At 37.9% G+C, this 23,669-nt stretch overlaps 1 protein-coding gene and 1 pseudogene across 1 annotated transcript; both read right to left on the bottom strand.

Annotated features, from left to right (window-relative positions):
• Positions 1 to 19,010, bottom strand: part of LOC145140161 (peptide-N4-(N-acetyl-beta-glucosaminyl)asparagine amidase A-like) — a 62,819-nt pseudogene extending 43,809 nt beyond the window's left edge.
• A 2,388-nt stretch (positions 19,011 to 21,398) lies between these two features.
• LOC145140741 (peptide-N4-(N-acetyl-beta-glucosaminyl)asparagine amidase A-like) lies at positions 21,399 to 23,308 on the bottom strand. Its single transcript, XM_079074142.1, has one exon. It carries the CDS (start codon positions 23,302 to 23,304, stop codon positions 21,451 to 21,453), a length of 1,854 nt encoding a protein of 617 aa, XP_078930268.1. The 5' UTR covers positions 23,305 to 23,308; the 3' UTR covers positions 21,399 to 21,450.
• Between the last annotated feature and the right edge of the window lie 361 nt (positions 23,309 to 23,669).

Below are 23,669 nucleotides of genomic sequence, written 5' to 3'. Positions count from 1 at the left end.
TTTTAAGCCATTAAAGAGGATGCAAACTTTTGGGTGGGACCCAGTAGATTTGGAAATGACAAAAATCATCAGCCCTTCCCTGAGATTTTTCCCACGTGCTTATCCCCATCCCTCTTTTCCTTTTTGCTTGCACTCCATCCCAAACCTTTTTCTTACACTCCGTCTCAAAGTTACATGAATAGTACCTGATTTGACTTAGAGAGCATGGCCTCTTTGGCCAAGGGGTGTCTCCTCCCACTATAAATAGAGGTCACCTCCTCACCATTTCAGCTCTCTCTTTTTCCTCTCTTGAATTTCTCTCACTTCTTCCTCTCCCAAAACTCTCTTTTTTCTTTGTCTCTCTAATATCCCAAGTCTTGCAAATCTCTCTCAAATCTCTCCCAAGTTTCTTGTAAATCTCTCCCGAATCTCCTTCAGTAACCAACTCACAAAATTATTTCATTATCCTAAATCACTCATCACCACACTTAGAACAGATTCATTAATCTCCCATATTATCCCAACCTTTCAATTGGTTGAAACCCACTCGAAAGGAGAGAAGAAAACTGAAAACAGTAAGCCAATTTCGGAGTTTTAGCCATTTAGGACCTGCTGGCTTCGGACCTCTCAGTCTCGGACCCAGCAGCCTCGGATCTTCCCTCCTGCTTCGGACTCTACTGAGCAGCTTTGGACTCACCTCGGCCTCGGATCCTGCTCACCTTGGAGTCTGACCACTTTGGAATTCAACCAACCTCGGAAGTCTGCTGACTTCAATTCAGACTTCAGCAGCTTCGGACATCAACAGCGGAACTCTGGTCAGTTTCGGATTTTTCCATTTCGGAGCTCCACTTCGGATTTTTGGCATTTCGCACCTTTTCTCATTTTCAGAGCTTTTAACTTCAGAATTTCCATCAGGTTCTGATTTGTTTTATCTCAGACCTTCTAACCTCATATTTTATGCCCATCTTGGAACTTTTACTATTTTGGACTTTTCTATCCTCGGAGTTTCAACAAATCTCGGCACTGTTTCACCTTGGAACTTCTGCATCTCGGAATTTATGCCACTCGGGATGCCTCCCACCATCATTAGAGATTTCTATAGTCTCTTCAATCATCAAGACTAATCTAATCTCGGAAGTTCAAATTCACAACAACGCATCCCGGTTCTCGCATCCAACTCTCGAAAACAACTCGCTAACCGCATACCGAGGTGAGAGTTACGACCCTTCTTTTATATTTATTCGTTTTGGGGGAGAATACATGTGCTACACAATATTTATATTACAAAATACATAAGCCTCATATGATATGCATGCTATAAGTTTAAAGTATTTCAAAGTTTCAAAGACTTCTATACATGAATACTTTATTGCGTAAGACTTTACATACATATACAACATCATGACATTGAAATAAATTTTTCTATGAAAGCGAATAATTTATACTATTATAAATACGTTAACCATACCCGACTTTTATGAATATTATACTATGAAATTCATTATATGAATACTTTTATGCATAAGGCTTTAAGGTATTTCAAAGTTTCAAAGACTACTACCCTTTAATACTTTTATGCATAAGGCTTTACACACTCATACAAGATCGCTATGTTGAACTACATTTCTCTATAAAAGCGAGTAGTTTATACTTTTATAAATACGACAACCATACTCGACTTTTACAAATGCTATACTGTGAAATTCATTAGGCCTGGTACTTAATTTTAATTAAGTTAGGGCTGAGAGTTATTCATAACTTTTCGTTAATGGTTTTTGAGTGAGACGCTACTATTCATTACTTGAGTTTAAGGGCGTGTTTGACAAAAGTAGTTGTTAGCTGGAAGCGGGTAGCGGGTAGCGTGTAGCGGGTAGCTGGTAGCTGGTAGCAGGAAACTGTAGCTTTTATTTGTTATATGAGTTTTTGGCAAAAGTAGCCGGAAGCTTTTGAAATATACAAAATTACATAAAATGACAATTGATTAAAAATAAATAAATATATAAATATATTTTTAAGGGTAATTATGGAAATTGATTTCAAAATCTCAGTAGCGTTTTGTTAAACGCTACATGAAGTAGCTTTTAGATTTGGAGCGTTTTGTTTAAAATAAAAGCTAAACGCTCGTACTACCAAACAAAGTTTTTGTTTAAAATAGAGCGTTTTGTCAAAAGCTAAAAGCTAGAAGCTCTCAAACGCTTTAAAAAGCTCCCTGCCAAACACGCCATAATTACTTATCCTACCCCATATTGTTATAATCGTTAATCTTCAGAACGAGGTACTTATGTATAGATCTATACATGGTTAACAACCCCACCTGCGGTCGCTAGCTACAACCTTCGACTGATCAATCGTAGCAGGTGATATGTGTCTACGATCAATACTAAGATGTCCAATGAAGCGTCATAGGGAGGGGTACTTTTCGTCCATAGCTCGATTATAGAACTCACTAGAAACAATAACACGAATCTCTCTCTCTCTCTCTATCTCTCTCTCTTACTACAACCATAGGTTTGGTTTCCCTCATGTACATTTTTAATTATGGAAATTACTTATACAAAGCATTCATTTTGGACTTTCAAGAAGTTATTACAAGTACATTTTAAGTATGTAAATTACTTATACAAAGCATTCATTTTGGACTTTCAGGAAGTTATTGCAAGTACATTTTAAGTATGGAAATTACTTATACGAAGCATTCATTTTGGACTTTCAAGAAGTTATTACAAGTACATTTTAAGTATGGAAATTTCTTATACAAAGCATATATTTTGACTTCCAGGAAGTTATTACAAGTACATTTTAAGTAAGGAAATTACTTATACAAGCATATAGTTTGACTTTCAATAAGTCATTACAAGTACATTTTTAAGTATGGAAATTACTTATACAAAGGATACATTTTGACTTTCAAGGAGTTATTACAAGTACATTTTAAAAGCATGAATTTACTCATACCAACAAACATTTTTTGCTTTTAAAGACTCTTCGCAAATACTGTTTTTGGACTATTGTCATATATACAAGGATAATACTTTTTGGACTTTTAAAAGTATTACTGCGTTAGCAGAAAACCTGTGACTCTCACCAACCTCGTGTTGACTTTCAAAATACATGTATTGTCAGGGCTCAAGCAAATTCGGACGACGGATATTCATGAATCTCAGACGATCTAGCTTACTACTTTTTATTATGTTCGCCTACCTGTTTAAGGAAACTACTATATTATTTAGTAAGAACCATGCATTCGAATTTGATGATGAAATATGAATGTTGTTTTATTTATCGTTGTACTTGTGTTATATATCCAGTTTATCTGTGATCCATGAACTTAGTCGTAAAGCCCGGCATGTTCTGCCTCGGCCAGGGGTGTGACAATTCCTTACATTTTCTTTGTTAGGAACTTGATGTATTCTCAAGTGTGTACATATTCCTATATTGTAGGATGTTGGGCAGATATCTGCGCAACCCAGTTTTTGATCATAAGAAAGGAGACAAACGGGTTTTGAGATATCTGTAGAGAGACTGCTTAAATATAGGAAATCAGATGTTTTAACATCACAATGGGATACCTTTACATGAAAACATGATGAGTCATTTCATGGAATAGACTTTGGTAGCTTCTTCCATAATGGCAGCATAATTTGTAGCATGTTATGATGCATCAAATCATGAAACATGGTTGCGGAAATTTGTCACGAGGGTGTATATTATTAGTATTGGAAGACCACTAAAGTTGTGACAATAAGTTAACAATATTATATTCCAACAACAGCAGAAGTTCTAATAAGTCAAAGCATATTGACATCAAGTTTATGGTTGTTAAAGAAATAGTGCAAACGGACAAATATTAATAAAGCACATCTAGACAAACTCCATGATAGCGGATCCTCTTATGAAGGGATTACCTACCAAGGTCTTTCATGAGCATACTACACGTTGGTGTGATATTTGGTTTTAGTGAGAGTTTTATGGTGCTTTATGTTTTGTTTAAAAAGATATATATATAATTTTCCGTGCAGAATCAAGAATTCAGTTAATTCAGTTATTAGTTGCACTTACTTGAAGTTTGATCTCACTTCAATCTAAAGAGGAACTCATAGGAAATCTATTTTGATTTCAAAACCACACATTTATGTTTAATCTATGTCATTTAATTATACATGTATATGTGACCATTAATGAGTTTAGTTATGTAAATTGTAACGAAGACCGCTTTGATCCTATACTATTGTGATTAATGGACGAGATTTTTTAAGGGCATCAGTATTATGATAATATTCATTAAAGCACTTATACAATTATATATACATTTATATATTCGTGGTCCAGTGGGAGATTGTTGGATATTTTGGGACCCCAAAAAAATATATATAAATAATGTTATCATTAATTTTATATTTATTATGGAAATTATATAAAATTGTTGATGGACATATTTTTTTAATAAATAAATATATACACTTACCATTTTATCTTGTAGATTGAGTTTCCGGTTTGACTCAAGATCTCCTAAATCTCAAATATCTCTCACATTAAGTTATATTTTTACCTATATAAATATGTGATGATCTACGACATGGGATATACACATAGAAATTCATGAGTCTCGTGCAGAGGGATTATAGATAGAGTTCTTAAGATCAACCAGAAAACTCATCCTGGTCTCCAGATCCAAAAATCTCAATGGAACAAAGGTATGTAATCGTTCTTTCATGTTTAAGTTTTCTTTTAATAGATTCGAGACTAACGATCTATGGTTTATGCTTCCACGTGTTTATGTTTTGGTTATGAAAATATCCAACATTGTATCTTAATTGAAGGTTTAGTTTCTTATCAAGGGTAGCTTTGTACCTGTATTTTACGGCGGCTAATTACTTTGTCCAAGTGCATGTAACAATCTGTAAAACCACCAAACCACCACCATTAAACCAATATTGCATCTTTTAAAAAACCCTAAACTAACCTGATGCGTCATTCCTTTGTCCTTCCATTGTTTGAAGGTCGAATTTAATTTTGTAATTATTGTTAAAATATTTCTGATGTGTCTTCGATTATTTATCAGAAAGATAATGTTTTTTTTCTAATTTAAGATGTAGACGGAATCAATTTCATTATGTATGTATGAATGTGGAGATTTCCGAGTTGGGTGTCAAGGAAACGAGTTGGGGGTAGGGGTGGTCTTTGATGGCTTGCTTATATAAACAAAAACGAATGAGAATGCTCACTTGATGAACATTACTAATGTAAGTACGTTTACTTACTTTGATCATGTCTTTTGAAACTGTCGTAAAAAAGTGCTCATTGCATTACACCTTCAACATGCTGACCTGAAAAAAGTTCCATAAGAGGTAATAATTGCATAAATCTAATTCTTACACAACATGTCACAACAACAAGACAATAAAAATAAACTGAATCCCATCCATAATGATAATAATTGTGATGATACACTTTAAATCGCATAATGATCCCAGGCTAGAAAAGTTCTTTAAGCACGAAAATGCCATTTTTTACCCGTTGACAATCGAATCTTGATTTTTTCTTATTACTGCATGTATCACCCACTTTATCATAAATAATTGTGAAACTTATGCGACTTATGTTCCTAAAATAGCAGAATTTATCATCACTATAACTATAGTTCTGCTGGGAACTCCCCAGAACAGTAATCGCTGCATTATCCTTCAAAATCATCGAACCGTGAATACTTTGTAAGTTTTCAAGAACACTTGATGAAGATTTAGAACCGAAATTATCAATCTTTTTCTCATTGAAACCCAAAGTAACATTCTCCACCTCCTCTTGGTTTCGGTCTCCATTGCCCACTATCTCCGTGTATAAATAAAATTAAAAAGATTTTAAAGATTTAGTGTTATGAACAGAAGATGCAAGCTTGGAGTCCACACTATCGTTAAACTCGATTGTTTGGTTCACAGTTTGTGAACCCCCCTCACGCCCCATCACCATGATGTTACTCAAATTGAAATCCTGAGTTGACTCGGTTACTATCTTCCCAAATGACGATTCCCATCCGTTTGACTTTATTGACCTCTGGACACTAGTAACGAATGTCCCATTAAAACCCATGAAATTGGACTTCAAAGATTCATGAAGTGGAGAGATGGTTTGATTCAAAAGCATCCCTTTTGTCTTTTCAATCTTTGCATCCAACCATACATGTAAATTTGCATCAATTAACCAAACATTTAAACCATTTGTAACACTGAATGCAAAATCATGGAGTCTTCCATTTAAAAGTGATCCCAGAATCAGAGTGATTTCAATATCATATGAAGGGAGATCAAATGATCCAATCGCCATAATTTGTCCCCATAAGTACGGATTAATAGTTTTTGTGAAAACTTCAGTAAGAGGCCAAACTGCACCAACTATTTTTCCATCTAAACTTACACCAACCTCTCTAAAGGTCCATTACCAGGTTGCCCAGTTATATTATTAGAAGAAATATAGTCATTAGGGAGATTTTTAGGCCACAACTCATCCGCATCGGCTTCATCAACTGAAACATACACTTCACGCACAGCCCTATATGCATTTGGGGAATCGCAAACTGTTTTGTCTTTACATCATTTGAATTATAGATTTTGAACCATAATGCATCGTTCAATGGTAAGTTTTGTGAAATGGGTATAATCAAATCAGCCCATTCCTTATACCCATGATCTTGATCTGAATTAACATGTAGAGTTGTCGTTTTCGTGTTGGTTTTGGTTTTCTTCTCAGGGGGATAATAATGAATACTAACATTCACATGGTATACACGATTTGTATTACTATCAACCTTATTTCCCAAATAAACAGTGAGGGTTTGTGTTTGATTGGACATAAGCAATGAATAATACCTAGTAATGTCCTTCTTCACAGTCCAAAAAAATCCCTCTAGCTCTAGGTTGAGCTGTGCAGCTTCTGAACAGTTCAACGCCGCTGAGCCAAATCCCAATAATCCTATCGAGCTGACGACCTTTACATGTAGCATTCCACTCGAGAACAATTTTAGCAAAATCGTTTGATGGGCAATTTGAGGGTCGGGTATATTGGGCGGAAGCTGGTTGGATGCCATAACTGTTTCCGAAATCATGTTGTAGAAGAAGGGTTGAGCAGGGTTTTGTGTTAGGGAGCTACGTCAAAGCAAGTGGTGGGTGGGATGCCGTTAGTGGTGGTGGTGGGTTGGGAGGTGAGGTGTTGCCGGAAAATTACGGCTTTTGGATTGGAATTGGCGGCGGAGATTATGGAGAAAGAGAGGAGGTGGAGGATGAAAGGAAGGAAGGTGGAATCTATGAGAATGGTGATGATGGTGGTTGAGAAAGTGTGATTCTTGTGAAGATCGGTAGGAGTGTCGTTGAGATATGAGATTTTGGAGGGAAAATTATAAAAAAATTAGTTTGTTAAAGATTAGGATCGGCAGATAATTTAGTACTTATTTTAAAGATTGATGATAAAATTGGCATTTAGTTCCTCAATTTTAAATCATCGAATCAAATTAAAATTTAAATTTTGTGATATATAATGATTTAGCCATTAGTTTATATGGTTTATATCATGTAATATCGAATCTAATGTGGCAAAATGAACGCATGAGCTTTTTTAATATATTATACCTTATATAGCCTAATGTTTTGTAACCTAGATTAAGAGTCTTTCTGTCTTTTGTTTTCAAAATCATGATGGCAGTTTTTTCTTGTATCCTAAATCAAGATCATATGGTTTTCAATTTAAAATGTCATCGTCTTCTAATTGCAACACTAGTAATTATATTTGGTATTACGAGCTAAGTAGAAACGTACGTTATGATCGTGTACTAAATATGAAGACTAAGAAATTGTAGACCGACGTAAACTTTGGAAAAAGATTTATGACTTGTGATCAGGGCCGGTCCAGACGGTGGGCAACCCGGGCGACCGCCCAGGGCCCACGAATCGAGGGGGCCCAAATTTTCTGGGCTTTGTAGTGTATATATATAAAAAAATTATTACCAAAATGATTTTTAGGGCCTAAAGTTGGTTCAAACTCAAAATAGCTCAAAAATAAACAATTTGGCTTATTTGTTATTGTTAATTGAACGTGTTTATAGTGAAGAATAAATGATTTTTTTTTGAATCTTTATTATATTTGTCTTTAAGGGGCTCTTTTTTTTTCTTTTCGCTCCGGGCCCCATATACGTTTGGACCGGCCCTGCTTGTGATAACTCCATGGTAATAATGTTTGTCTTTTGTGTCATTTTATTGTTAAGTGTTTTATGTTATTTGGTAGTATTTGTTGATTATTGTGATTATTTTGATTGTGTGGACCTTGAATTACCATGTAAGTGATATAAAATTCATATGATCAAACCCCATAAGAAATTAGAGGACCGTAAATGATCAAATTTTAATAAGATACATTTAAAAGTTTATTTTGAGAAGATGCTATCCATTATTGATGATAAGCTTGAAGCTTTGAAACTTAAATGAAAATGGATGAAGCCAAAGAAAATTGTATTAGTGGAAGACCTTCAATTAGTTCTCCCATTGGTCGTAGTAATAATAAGTTTTCTTTTGGTGTTTGGAAACGCTTGATGTTATAATGTATTTTGTAATCCATAATATGTTGATTAGGTTTGGTATTGTAATAAGTTCTTAAAGTTTGGTGTCGTTTTAAATTCTAGATCGCTAAAATTAATTAATACATTCGTTTAACTAGTGGTGTAATCGAGCCGAGTCGAGTTGAACATTGCCAAGCTCAAAACTCGACTCGACTTAAAAACTCGAGCTTGAAACCGGGTTTGAACTTCACTCGAACCTTAATATCAAGCTTCAGCTCGAGCTCGGCTCGCCCCCTTAGCTCTTAAAAAATAAAATCACATCAAATTACAATAGAAATACAACAATACAATGAAGCTCGTGAGCACGACTCGGCACGATTCTATAATATGTAAATATGAAGAAACAAAGGATAAAACTGTAAACATAACAATATTCGATTAAGCTCGCGAGTTTCATGAGCTGAGTATTTCTATAATCGAGCTCAACTCGATAATCTACTCGAGTAGGTCGAGCTCGACTTGATTTTAACAGAGTCGATTTCAAGTATTTTTCGAATCGGTCCTGAGTATCTCACGAGTTGGCTTGGCTCCTTTATACCCCTACTATTAATTGATATGTCAATCATTGATCTTTCAGTTGGGACTACTTTTGACATAACTGACATTACATTGATATGGAGAATAACACCAAAAGTTGACATGTAACAATTGAAAGAATATTAACGTTGTACTAGTGTGGATGGTTTTATACCATAATTTTTTGTTTGAAGTTTTATAATAACTAAATGGTTAAGCTTATGAATTTGGATTATGGATATATCTTGTTTTTATGTTTTAAAGCTGTCCAAACCACATTGCACCAGATAACATGGTTAATAACTTCGGCTGATATATAAGAAATTTTGTTAAAAGTGGTAACAAAGACCTACGAGGCAAAGAAGCTACAACCTATTTTGTGGTATTCTTATTTTGGGATGCCCTCTTTTAATTTCTTATTTTATGAGGATTCTTTTTTTATAAATACTCAACTTTACCGTTTGATCATACTTGTTCTTGCTTGTTTTTATTTTAACTATAGGTTTTCAGTGGTTTACTTACAAACAGTTTGTAAGGCATTAAAAATCAATGGTGGCTTAAAACTACACCAAATGTATGCGGTTAAAAAACCAAATTGCAAACGCATAAAAACCCAAGAAAATGCACGGCTAAAATGTTGAGTTTTTTGCTAGATGAAATAAAGGATGAAACTTTGGTGGACTTCAAGTTTATAAAAGAAGTCTAATGTTTTGGTTTCAAAGCACCCCAACCAACATACATTTGAAGTGTTTGGTTATTTCTTTCTTATCTTTTTTTAGAGTGTAGAAAGTGTTGGTTAACACTTTGGAAGAGTGTAGGACTTCATTTTTGGAGTTTTCATTTATATTCTTATATATAATGAGTAGAAGTAATTCTTAAATTTTCATAATTTTTGGAGAATTTTTTAAGGGTTTTTTATAAAAATTAAAAAATAAAAAAATATATTTTTTTCAAATTTTCATGATTACACTCATTATGTAGAGATTTTAAATTTTAAGAACTTTAGTTTTTTCAAAATTTCTTTTTTTCAAAGAAAAAAAGTTATTACCAAAAAACAATGTTGGAGGGAAAAAAATAAAAACTCATACAATAGCTGGGGGACAAGTAGCGTAGAGAGAAAAATAGGGGGGACAAGTAGCGTAGAGAGAAAAATAGGGGGGAGATGTTACATACCCGCCTAGTTCCTTTTTTTCTCATTAATACCCTTAAAACATTTAACATTTGTCAGAAAATACCAAAAATCTCGCACATAATTACCAAAACGTCATCTCATCCCACGAGATTTTGACGATAAATAAAATCAAATATCCACATTTTATTTTTTCAATCCTACGATAAATATTTGTCCTCACAATCTTCACTTATTTTTGGGTCATCACCCGATCAAACTTATATATATATATATATATATATATATATATATATATATATATATATATATATATATATATATATATATATATATATATATATATATATATTGTAACATCCCAAGTCCAGGTATACCTTAAGGCATTGTTCTTTTGGTAAATTGTCTATTTTAGCCCCTAATGCGAAAAGGTGGTAAATGAGTACGCGGGGCATACGCGAGTGTACGCTCAGCGTACTCATATGCGTGTTTGTGACGCGGAAGCCACCTAGTATGTTGGACGTACCAGAGGGTACGCTGGGCGTACTAGGCCCAGAGTCAAAACCCTAATTTAGGGTGTGTCCCTATATAAATGATATGATGGCCTCATTCCTGACCACCATTCTTAGACAACAAACTCTCTTAAACCCTAAACCTTCTTTTATAGAGCTTGTGAGTGCATTTGAGAGCCTTTGAGTGATTTTGTGTGTTCTTGGAGTGAAGAAGAAGCTTTGGAGAAGAAGGAGTGAGAGTCCAGGCCCTTGGATTTGAGCATAGCTGTGTTGGGACCTTCTCAAGTACACGGGAAGGCGCCGGCTTGATTGTACACACACCAGAGTTAGAGTTATGTTTTAAGAGGATCCTGGATTTGTGATATATACAATTTTGGACATGTGTTTTGATGATTTGATATTTGTGGAACTTTTGTGATTTTTTGAAATGAGATAAATGTGTTTTAAATTGAAAATTTTGGTTTGAAAATTTACGGTGTTACAAGTTGGTATCAGAGCGTTGGTTTGAGGGATTCGGATGCACCCCCAGGTGTGTTTGGACTCAAACTGAGGATTTGAGAAAAAATTTCAAAAGAAATGATTTTTCTAAAACGAGAAAGAGTTTTAATAAGAAAACAAATTGGAGCAGTGTGTACAATCAGCCAGAGCCCAAACAGTGATTTCCCAAAATACCCTTACTTATTTGTGATATGAGATATTTATGAGATATTAGAAATACATGCTAGAGAATAGGCTAGGTATTTCATATTCTAGGGCTAGAGTTACCTGATTTGTAATGCCTTAGCCTAGGAGATGCAATTGACCAGTCTTAACTGTTATTTTCCCTGAGTATGTGTTGAGTTCTGAGTTGAGGGGTAATCTAGGAGAGATACTTAGATGAGCATGCGAGTAACCTACTGAGAGAGTAGTCTAAAATTTGTGAGAGATAGAGTACTTGTGAATTAGAATCCTAGGAGGAGGATTTAGGGTGACTACAGGTTTGGTGTGGAAGGTAGTATTGGGCCCGTACTACTGAAAGCACCAGGTCTGTATGCAATCCAAGTAAGAATCCTTAAGATGCTAAGGAACAAGTAGGGGTGAGTGGTCGAGTGTGAGTATGCTCGAGCGAGTCTCTAATGATTTTTGTGTTGTGTTTTAGAGACATCATGGTGGGTACACGCCACAACCCCGAGAGCAGTGGGACTAGCGATGACAAGATTCGCAGCATGATTCATGATGAGGTGGCCGCAGCCATACGAGAGGCTATTCCGGAGATGTTTGGGTCTATTAATACCACTTTGATCGAGACATTTGACGAGCGATATGCTGCTGTTACTAAGTTGGCTGCTGTTGCAGCCACCGCAGCTGTCGCTGCTGCCAGGCCACAGGGAGGTGAATCATTGTTGTTTTGGGAGTTCAGCAACACGAAGCCACCGGAGTTTGATGGGACACAGGATCCGATTGTTGCTATGAGGTGAATCTATGATATTGAGGGATTTTTTTACACATGTTCTTGCCCAGAGCATCTGAGGGTTCAGTTCGCGTTGAACCAGCCTCACTTGGGAGCGAAGGACTGGTGGAAGTTTGTGATAGCCAGTTTTACTCCTGCAAAGCATACTGCAATGACTTGGGAGAGATTTACATTGATGTTCCGAGATGAGTATGTTCCCCCTGTGGAGAGGGAATGGTTGGCCCAAGAGTTTCTGTCTCTTAAGCAGAAGACATAGTCGGTGACTGAGATTACACGGATGTTTCACGAGAGGGCGTTGTTCTGCCCTGAGCATGTTTTGACTGAGCAGGCGTCCATGAGCCGATATTTAATCATTCTGAGGAGGGATATTTAAGATTTCGTGGCGAACTCGTCTTATCGGACATTTTATGAGCTTCAGGAAAATGCCAGGAGGAGGGAGATTGAGTTGGAGACTCAGGCCAGGGAGGAGGCGGGGTCTCAGGGGAGAGACCGAAGGCCGGCGTAGTCGCAGCCGGCAGCGAAGCGGGCTAAGCCCGCTGATATTAGGACTGGGGTCCAGAAGGGCCGCACTTGTGGAAAGTGCGGCAAGAGTTACGAGGAGTCGTGCCGAGCGAGGATTTGCTACAAGTGTGGCAAAGAGGGGCATATGGCGAAGGATTGCCCCAAGGGGTTTGCAGTTTGCTTCCACTATAACCAGACCGGCCATCGGAAGGCCGAGTGCCCCCAACTTCTTTAGGGATCTACACCTGCTGCTTTGTGTGCTACTAATAGTCGGCCGGTGAAGGCCGAGGTTCTGAGGGCTCGTGGGAGAGCTTTTCAGCTAACAGCGGAGGAGGTCCGCGCAACACCTAATGTCGTGGTTGGTACGTATTTCCTTATTTAATTATTTTGAGATTTATTGTGCTTAATCTATGCTGTATTTAGGTATATTTCTTGTGAGTTATGTACCTGCTTTGGTGTTATTTGACTCGGGTGCGAGTTGATCCTTCATGTCTTTAGCTTTTAGTCGTCACGTCAGTATCCGACGTGAGGCGTTGGGTCGACCTCTGAGGGTTTTCATAGCTGATGAGCATGCGGTTTTTGCTACTGATGTATTCCGAGGATGTGTGCTGGAGATTTTTGGTGTCGAATTTCCGATTGATCTGGTACCGATTGCGATGGGTGATGTCTGTGTCATCGTGGGCCTGGCTAAGTTGAGCCGTTTTGGAGCAGTGATCGACTGCGAGCGTCAGTTGGTGACTATACAAGACCCCAGTAGGGGAGTGCTTATAGTGTATGACGAGGGTACCAGGTCTGGGTCATCCTTCTGCTCTGCTGCCAGGGCGAGGACAAGTTTACAGCAGGGTTGTATGGGCTTCTTGGCGTACGTGATGGATACGCAGGTCGTTTCATGGAGGCTGAGTTCTATCTCCGAGGTTCCGATAGTGTGCGAGTTCCCGGATGTTTTTCCAGAGGAGTTACCAGGTGTGCCTCCCGAGAGGTAGGTGGAGTTCCGGATTGATTTAGTTTCGGGCGCGGCGCCTATTGCCAAGGCACCTTATCACCTTGCGCCACCAGAGATGCAGGAGTTATCCTCACAGCTCCAGGAGCTGCTGGGGAAGGGATTTATCAGACCGAGTAGCTCACCGTGTGGAGCACTGATCCTTTTTTTCAAGAAAAAGGATGGTTCACACAGGATGTGTATAGATTACCGGGAGTTGAACAAGATGACGGTCAAGAATCGTTATCCACTTCCGAGGATCGATGATTTATTCGATCAGTTGCAGGGGGCATCTTGGTTCTCCAAGATTGATTTGAGATCTTGATATCACCAGATGAGAGTATGCGAGGAGTATATTCAGAAGACGGCCTTTAGAACTCGTTATGGGCATTACAAGTTTGTGATGATGCCTTTCGGGCTCACCAACACACCGGCAACATTCATGGATCTCATGAACCGGGTGTGCAGTCCTATGTTGGACCGGTCGGTGATCGTGTTCATTGATAACATCTTAGTGTATTCGAGGTCCAGAGAGCAGCATAAGGAGCATCTGCTAGAGGTTCTTGGGGTATTGAGGTCGGAGAGGTTGTATGCCAAATTCTCCAAGTGTGATTTCTAATTACGAGAGGTCCAGTTCCTGGGACATCTCGTTAATCAGAATGGGATATTGGTCGATCCGGCCAAGATTGAGGCAGTTATGCGATGGGAGGTGCCGAGATCCCCATCCGAGATCAGGAGTTTTCTGGGATTGGCCAGCTACTATCAGAGATTTATCAAGGATTTCTCCAAGATTGCGGTTCCTCTCACCAGATTGACCCGGACGGGCATTACTTTTGTTTGGGGGGCCTGAGCAGTAGGCATCATTCGAGACTCTTCGCCAGAGATTGTGCGAAGCTCCGGTGTTAGCCCTTCCGGAGGGAGTGGAGGACTTCGTAGGCTATTGTGATGCGTCTATTTCAGGGATGGGTGCAGTGTTGATGCAGAGGGGTCACGTGATAGCATATGCGTCGAGGCAGCTGAAGCGTCATGAGACGAGGTATCCCACCCATGATTTGGAGTTGGTGGCGGTGGTGTTCGCCCTCAATATTTGGCGTCACTATCTTTATGGTGTCCGGTGTACCATATACACGGACCATAAGAGCCTGAAGTACCTAATAGATCAGCCCAACCTGAATATGAAACAGAGGAGATGGTTAGATGTAGTGAAGGACTACGACTGTGAGATCTTATATCACCCAGGCAAGGCTAATGTGGTAGCCGATGCCTTGATTCGTAGAGCCGAGAGCGCTCTGATCCGGGATGTGTGTATGAGGATGACGGTGATGACTCCAGTCTTAGATATCATCCGAGAGGCTCAGGTGGAGGCTGTGAGACCGGAGAACCGCAAGAGAGAGCGTGTGATTGGGTAGGTTTCCGAGTTTGTGACGAACAGTCGTGGGCTTATTACTTTCCATGGGCGGATTTGGGTGCCCTATACAGGTGGAGCTCGTCGTGTATTGTTGGAGGAGGCACATAGATCGAGATTCTTGATCCACCCAAGGGCCACTAAGATGTATTTGGACCTGAAGAGAGACTATTGGTGGCCCTGTATGAAAAGGGACGTGACATGGGTTGTAGAGAGGTGTTTGACCTGTCGTCGGGTTAAGGCGGAGCACCAGCATCCACATGGTCCTTTGCAGCCTTTAGATATTCCCCAGTGGAAGTGGGAACAGATTTCTATGGACTTTATCACCAAGTTACCGAGAACTGCGCATGGGGTTGACGCGATATGGGTGATTTTGGACTGATTGACGAAGAGTGCTCACTTCCTCGCTATCAGTAAGAGCTCTTCTGTAGAGAGACTGGCCGAGATTTATGTGAGAGAGGTGGTAGATCGGTATGGAGTGCATGACCTCAATAGTGTCAGATCGAGACGTGTGCTTTACTTCCAGGTTCTGGAAGAAATTTCATGAGGAGTTGGGTACCCGGTTACATTTCAGTACCGCATACCATCCACAGACAGACTGGCAGAGCGAGTGGACGATTCAGATGCTTGAGCACATACTGCGTGCATGTGTTATGGACTTTGGAGGAAGTTGGGACACTTATTTGCCCTTGGCTGAGTTTTCTTACAACAACAACCATCATTCAAGTATTGGTATGCCTCCCTTTGAGCTTCTTTATGGGAGGAGGTGTCGGACTCCCATTTGTTGGGGAGAGGTAGCGCAGCGAGTGATGGGTTGCATTGAGATAGTGCTGAAGACGACCGAGCAGATTCAGCAGGTCAGACAGATGTTACTGACAACCCAGAGTCGCCAAAAGAGTTACGCGGATCGGCGACGATCTGAGCTAGAGTTCCAGGTTGGAGATTTTGTCCACCTAAAGGTATCCCCATGGAAAGGGGTGATCCGATTCAGGAAACAGGGCAAGTTGGGGCCCCGATACATTGGTCCTTTCAGAGTGATCGCCAGAGTGGGTAGGGCGGCCAACCGGTTAGAGTTACCAGCAGAGTTGAGCCAGATTCATAACACCTTCCACGTGTCCCAGCTGAGGAAGTGTGTAGCCGATGAGACGGCAGTGGTACCATTAGAGGACATTTAGGTTGATGCGAGCCTGAATTATATTGAGAGACCAATTGCAATTTTGGATCGGAAAGTGAAGGTTCTGAGGAACAAGGAGGTGCCTCTGGTTCAGGTCCAGTGGCAACATCGGAAGGGGTCCGAGTGCACTTGGGAGCCAGATTCCGAGATGCGTGAGTAGTATCCAGAGTTATTTTCTGAGCCTGACTACGCGGACGATGTCTGATTCTAGTGGGGGAGAATTGTAACATCCCAAGTCCATGTATACCTTAAGCCCTTGTTCTTTTGGTAAATTGTAAAGTTTATCCCCTATTGTAAAAAGGGGTAAATGAGTACGCGGGGCGTACGCGAGTGTACGCTCAGCGTACTCATATGCGTGTTTGTGACGCGGAAGCCACCTAGTACGCTGGGCGTACCAGAGGGTATGTTGGGCATACTAGGCCCAAAGTGAAAACCCTAATTTAGGGTGTGTCCCTACATAAAGGATATGATGGCCTCATTCCTAGCCACCATTCTCAGACAACAAACTCTCTTAAACCCTAAACCTTCGTTCATAGAGCTTGTGAGTGCATTTGAGAGCCTTTGAGTGATTTTGTATGTTCTTGGAGTGAAGAAGAAGCTTTGGAGAAGAACGCGTAAGAGTCCAGGCCCTTGGATCTGAGCATAGCTGTGTTGGGACCTTCATATTGAGGTATAAAGCTTCAACCTTTCTCACTCTTTCATTTTGTGCATCATAGTAGAATATTTTAGGGTTTTTGTCCAAAAAGTTGGAGACTTTATGAGATATTGTGCTCCAGAGACTATGATCAACCCCTTTCAGTGTTTTCAGTGGTGTAGTGTCATAAAAATCAAGACTTGGACGTTGGAATCAAACCATGCATGAGATATGAGCATTTTGAGTTAAGAGAAAGAGAGGATTTTGTGTGTTTGTGACCTTATCAGCCATGCAAAGGCTTAAAGTCACTGACTTTATGGAATAAGAGCTATTAGGGAGTCCAAATCTATGAAATGAGCCAAGGTTTTAACTGATTAAGACCAAAAGAGTAGAAAGAGCAAAACTGGGGCGTACGTCGAGCGTAATCCCAATACGCGCAGCGTAGGGTTGAGAATCCCCGATGCATGCATGGCATCGGAGTACGCCCAGCGTAGAGATCTTGTACGCGCAGCGTACTTGCTGGCGTTGACTTTTGGTTGACTTTTAGGGTTTGGTCAATTTGTGGACTATTAAGGCCATTGAGGGGTAAAATGGTCTTTTACCCTTCTGTGAGTTTGTAGAAGGGTTAGTTTAGCTTCTTGAGAGCCATGATTAATTAGGGATAATTGTCGTATGTGTTAGGCGGAGGCTAGACCGGTGATTTGAGTTCGAGATTATCTGATTTCTTGCGAGGTGAGTCTTCTCACTATACTTACCATGAGTGGTATCTTTGCGTGACTGAGATGTCTTATGTGCTTACCTGTATATTATGATATTCTTCATTATGTCTTTGTGAGTCATGCTGAGTATTATTGTTATGAGCTTATTGAGTTAGGACCGGAGGGTCCATCCGAGTTGTGGGGCCGGAGGGTCTCCACTGAGACACATTGACCGGAGGGTCGTATTGAGTTAGCCGCAAGTGGCTAATGTGATGTGTGTGGTATTTTGGGGAACTCACCAAGCTTCGTGCTTACCGTGTTATGTGTTATGTGGTTCAGGTACTTCTCAGGTACACGGGAAGGCGCCGACTTCATTGTACACACACCAGAGTTAGAGTTATGTTTTGAGAGAATCCTAGATTTGTGATATATATAGTTTTGGACATGTATTTTGATGATTTGATATTTGTGGCACTTTTGTGATTTTTTGAAATGAGATAAATGTGTTTTAAATTGAAAAATTTGGTTTGAAAATTTACGGTGTTACATATATATATATATATATATATATATATATATATATATATATATATATATAGAGAGAGAGAGAGAGAGAACAGTTGAGTTGTAGTGTGAACCAAAAATCCCTAAAAGTTTGAAAACTTTTTTTCTACACACATTCAAAAAGAAAATTAAAAAAGAAGCTATAATACCACTATAAATCGTCTACAAAGATCGTTGGAAAAAATTTGATATATATATATATATATATATATATATATATATATATATATATATATATATATATATCGATTTTGTTGATATTTAGTCTCTTTTTATGTACAACATATAGTATCTAACTTATTAAAACTATTCACATTTTATTTTTGTAGCCTCAGCTCCCGATAACAAGAGTAGTATATGAACAGCTATAACAAATTGAATGTTATATATTTAAAAAATAAATAAAGCAAAATAAAATAATAATTGTTTTTTTATTTTATTTGAAAAAAAATCATTTAAATGTTTTTTTATTACCTCAACAATGCCCTTTCGAGGAGCATGGATGGCAAGACATAAACAATAATTGTTTTTCACGCGTTCATGGCTTCCTATATTGTCTTTATTTACAAGTGTTTCACCGAAAAGACAGATCACATCACGATACCCTTGAAATAATTGAGTTTATTTTGATATTTTGGATGAGAAGGGCATTCCTATCTTTTTGCACGGGTGAGATAAGAGAAAGCCCATGTCCCACCTTTTTTTGGGTGCGACAAAAAAAAAGGAATTTTTGTCCCATTATCGTAATACGCTAGGGCACTATAAAGAGTAGACAAGCTTTCTAGGTATATTTTCAGTGACGATGATGAAAAGGGCACTTACGTCTTTTTGCAAAGATGGGGGATTGAAAGCACGTTCACGTCCCATCTTTTTGGGCAAGACAAAAGATTGCAATTTTTTCCGCACTCACATCAGTCATAGTCATAGTCCAATGTATGACAATACAGTCTATACTAGTGTACTAGACTAGTCAATAACTACCAATGAGGGTATTCACGTCTTTTTACACAGACGAGACATTTAGACTAAGTCCTTGTCCTACCTTTTTGAGTGGGACAAAAAAAAAATTATATCAGTCTTAGTGCCTTTCAAACAAAATATGTTACTTTTCGTAACCGTACAACCATAAGGGCGCGGATGTCCAAGAACATAATACGGCCAAGTGAATCCGTTATTGCCACCAAAGTCCCGCTTGGCGATAAGATTAGCTTCTCCCCTTTTCTCGGGTGATCTTTCAAACATGTAAGGGGTAAAGCTTTAAATTTGATAAAAATAAGGTTATATTAGTTACTAATATGTCTTGAATAATAAAATTGTAACAATTAGAATAATGATAATAGTTTAAGACTAAATCTTTTAAAAAAACACTAGTTCAGAGACTAAATCGAAAAAATGGTGAAAGTACACGTTTTTGTAAAATGACAAAAGTAACCCTCACCTCGAGCAAATGCTCTTTGGTTCTGGCTTTTTTGCAGGTTGTTGGCTCCTTTAAACCAATTTAGTAAAAGAAGTTATTGTTGAAAAAGTTACACAGACAACTTTTGACAAAATCACCCCACAAAAGACATGCTTCGATCTTCAGAAAGCCTTTACAAAATTTAAAAAAAAAAGAAAAAAAAGAAAAAAAAAGAAAAACATGTAAAATCACTTCTCAAGACCTTCTGTGATAAAAACCAATAGAAATTATATTTTCAGTCCCTAGATATATTTGCTTTTTGCAAGTTTGGTCCCAAAACGTTTTCTAATGCAATTTTGCTTTTTGCAACATTTTTGGTCCCTGTTCCAAGTAAAATGACAATATTTAGTAATTTTACTTGGAACATGGACCAAAACTGCAAAAATTAACTATACCCAAGGACCAAAAATGTATTTTCCTCTAAAAGCAAGAATTACTAACCTAAATGGAGAAATTACAACATCAACCTCAACTTAAGATATCCCATGTGTGGTACACACGTTTCATCAGTTCATTATCTCTTTTGGTTTTAGAGTAAATACAGTAGATGATCGTGTTTATCACAAACTTAGTGGGAGTAAATAAATAAATATATTAATCTGGTTTTGTATGTTGATGGCATATTGTTGGCCATCAATAGATTAAAGTATTTTGAAATGAAGGATCTTTGAGAAGCCGATTTTGTATTATGAATCCAGATTTAAAAAGACAAATCTCATGAAATTCTAGGATTATCACAAAAAGGCTACATCAATAAGATCATTGAAAGATTTAGCATGAAAACCACAAACAAGGTGACACCTTTGTTGCTAAAAGTGATAACTTCATTCTCAATCAGTTTGACTCAAGATCTCCTAAATCCCGAATATCTCTCGCATTAAATTATATCTCCATCTATATAAATACGTGATGAGAGGCAGATTTATGACACACGATATGGATATAGAAATTCATGAGTCTCATGCAGAAGGATTATATAGAGAGTTCTTAAGATGAACTTGAAAACTCATCCCGGTCTCCAGATCCGAAAATCTCAATGGAACAAAGATATGTAATCGTCCATTCATGTTTAAGTTTTCTTTTAATAGATTTGAAACTAAAGATCTACGGTTTATGCTTCCGCGTGTTTATGTTTTGTTTATGAAAATATGCAACATTTTATCTTAATTGAAGGTTTAGTTTCTTATCTAGGGTAGCTCCGTACCAGGATTTTACGTCCGCTAATTACTTTGTCAAAGTGCATGCAACAATCTGTAAAACCACCAAACCACCACAATTAAACCCATATTGCGCCTTTTAAAAAACCCCAAACTAACATGATGCGTCCATTCCTCTGTCCTTTCATTGTTTGAAAATCGAATATAATTTTGTAATTAGTGTTAAAATATTTCTGATGTGTCTTCGATTATTTATCAGCAAGATAATGTTTTTTTTTTCTAATTTAAGATGTAGATGGAATCATTTTCATTATGTATGTATGGATGTAGAGATTTCCGAGTTGGGTGTCAAGGAAACGAGTTGGGGGTAGGGGTGGTCTTTGATGGCTTGGTTATATAAACACAAACGAATGAGAAAGCTCACTTGATGAACATTACTAATGTAAGTACATTTACTTACTTTGATCATTTCATATCTTTTGCAACTCTCGTAAAAAAGTGCTCATTGCATTACACCTTCATTGTTACATGCTGACCTGAAATGTATTATTGGACTTCCATAAGAGATAATAATTGCATAAATCTAATTCTTACACAACATATCACAACAACAAGACAGTAAAAATAAACTGAAACCCCTTCCATAATGATAATAGTTGTGATGATACACTTTAAATTGCATAATGATCCCAGGCTAGAAAAGTTCTTCAAGCAGGAAAATGCCATTTTTTACCCGTTGAAAATCGAATCTTGATTTTTTTGGTTTACTGCATGTATCACCCTCTTTATCATAAATAATTGTGAAAGTTACGCGACTTATGTTCCTAAAATAGCATAATTTATCATCACTATAACTATAGTTCTGTTGGGAACTCCCTATACCAGTAAACGCAACATTATCCTTCAAAATCATCGAACCTTGAATATTTTTTAAGTTTTCAAGAACACTTGATGAAGATTTAGAACCGAAATTATCAATCTTTTTCTCATTGAAACCCAAAGTAACATTCTCCACCTCCTCTTGGTTTCGGTCTCCATTGTCCACTCTCTCCGAGTATAAATAAAAATAAAAAGATTTTAAAGATTTAGTGTTATGAAATGAAGATGCAATCTTGGAATCCACAATGTCGATAAACTCGATTGTTTGGTTCACAGTTTGTGAACGCCCCTCATTCCCCATCACCATGATGTTACTCAAATTGAAATCCTGAGTTGACTCGGTTACTATCTTACCAAATGACGTTTCTACCCATCCACTTGACTTTATTGACCTCTGGACACTAGTAACGAATGTCCCATTAAAACCCTTGAAATTGGACTTCAAAGATTCATGAAGTGGAGAGATGGTTTGATTCAAAAGCATCCCTTTTGTCTTTTCACTCTTTGCATCCAACCATACATGTAAATTTGCATCAATTAACCAAACATTTAAACCATTTGTAACACTGAATGCAAAATCATGGAGTTTTCCATTTAAAAGTGATCCGAGAAATGGAGTGATTTCAATATCATATGAAGGGAGATCAAATGATCCAATCGCCATAATTTGTCCCCATAAGTACGGATTAATACTTTTTGTGAAAACTACAGTCAAAGGCCAAACTACACCAACTATTTTTCCATCTAAACTTACAATAACCTCTCTAAAAGGTCCATTACCAGGTTGCCCAGTTATATTATTAGAAGAAATATAGTCATTAGGGAGATTTTTAGGCCACAACTCATCGGCTTCATCAACTGAAACATACACTTCAAGAACAGCCCTATATGCATTTGGGGGAATCGCAAACTGTTTTGTCTTTACATCATTTAAATTATAGATTTTGAACCATAATGCATCGTTCAATGGTAAGTTTTGTGAAATGGGTATAATCAAATCAGCCCATTCCTTATACCCATCATCTTGATCTGAATTAACATGTAGAGTTGTCGTTTCCGTGTTGGTTTTGGTTTTCTTCTCAGGGGGATAATAATGAATACTAACATTCACATGGTATACACCATTTGTATTACTATCAACCTTATTTCCCAAATAAACAGCCAGGGTTTGTGTTTGATTGGACATAAGCAATGAATAATACCTAGTAATGTCCTTCTTCACAGTCCAAAAAATCCCTCTAGCTCTAGGTTGAGCTGTGCAGCTTCTGAACAGTTCAACGCCGCTGAGCCAAATCCCAATAATCCTATCGAGCTGACGACCTTTACATGTAACATTCCACTCGAGAACAATTTTAGCAAAATCGTTTGATGGGCAATTTGAAGGTCGGGTATATTGGGCGGAAGCTGGTGGGATGCCATAACTGTTTCCGAAATCATGTTGTAGAAGAAGAGTTGAGCAGGGTTTTGTGTTAGGGAGTTGGATTGGTTTCGTTACTTCAAAGCAAGTGGTGGGTGGGATGCCGTTAGTGGTGGTGGTGGTGGTGGTGGTGGGTTCGGAGGTGAGGTGTTGCCCGAAAATTAGGGCTTTTGGAATGGAATTGGCAGCAGAGATTATAGAGAAAGAGAGGAGGAGAAGGAGGATGATGAAAGGAAGGAAGGTGGAATCCATGAGATTGGTGATGATGGTGGTTGAGAAAGTGTCATTCTTGTGAAGATCGGTAGGAGTGTCGTTGAGATATGAGATTTTGGAGGGAAAATTATAAAAAAATTAGTTTGTTACGGATTAGGATCGGCAGATAATTTAGTACTGATTTTAAAGATTGATGATAAAATTGGAATAATTGTTATTTAGTTCCTCAATTTTAAATCATCGAATCAAATTAAAATTTAAATATTGTGATATATAATGATTTAGCCATTAGTTTATATGGTTTATATCATGTAATATCGAATCTAATGTGGCAAAATGAACGCATGAGCTTTTTTAATATAGTATACCGTATATAGCCTAATGTTTTGTAACCTAGATTAAGA

Source organism: Lactuca virosa, chromosome 9 (genome assembly GCF_052849685.1).
Source record: "Lactuca virosa cultivar CGN04683 chromosome 9, Lactuca_virosa_CGN04683_v6, whole genome shotgun sequence".
NCBI lineage: Eukaryota > Viridiplantae > Streptophyta > Magnoliopsida > Asterales > Asteraceae > Lactuca > Lactuca virosa.
This window is presented reverse-complemented; position numbering and strand designations above follow the sequence as displayed.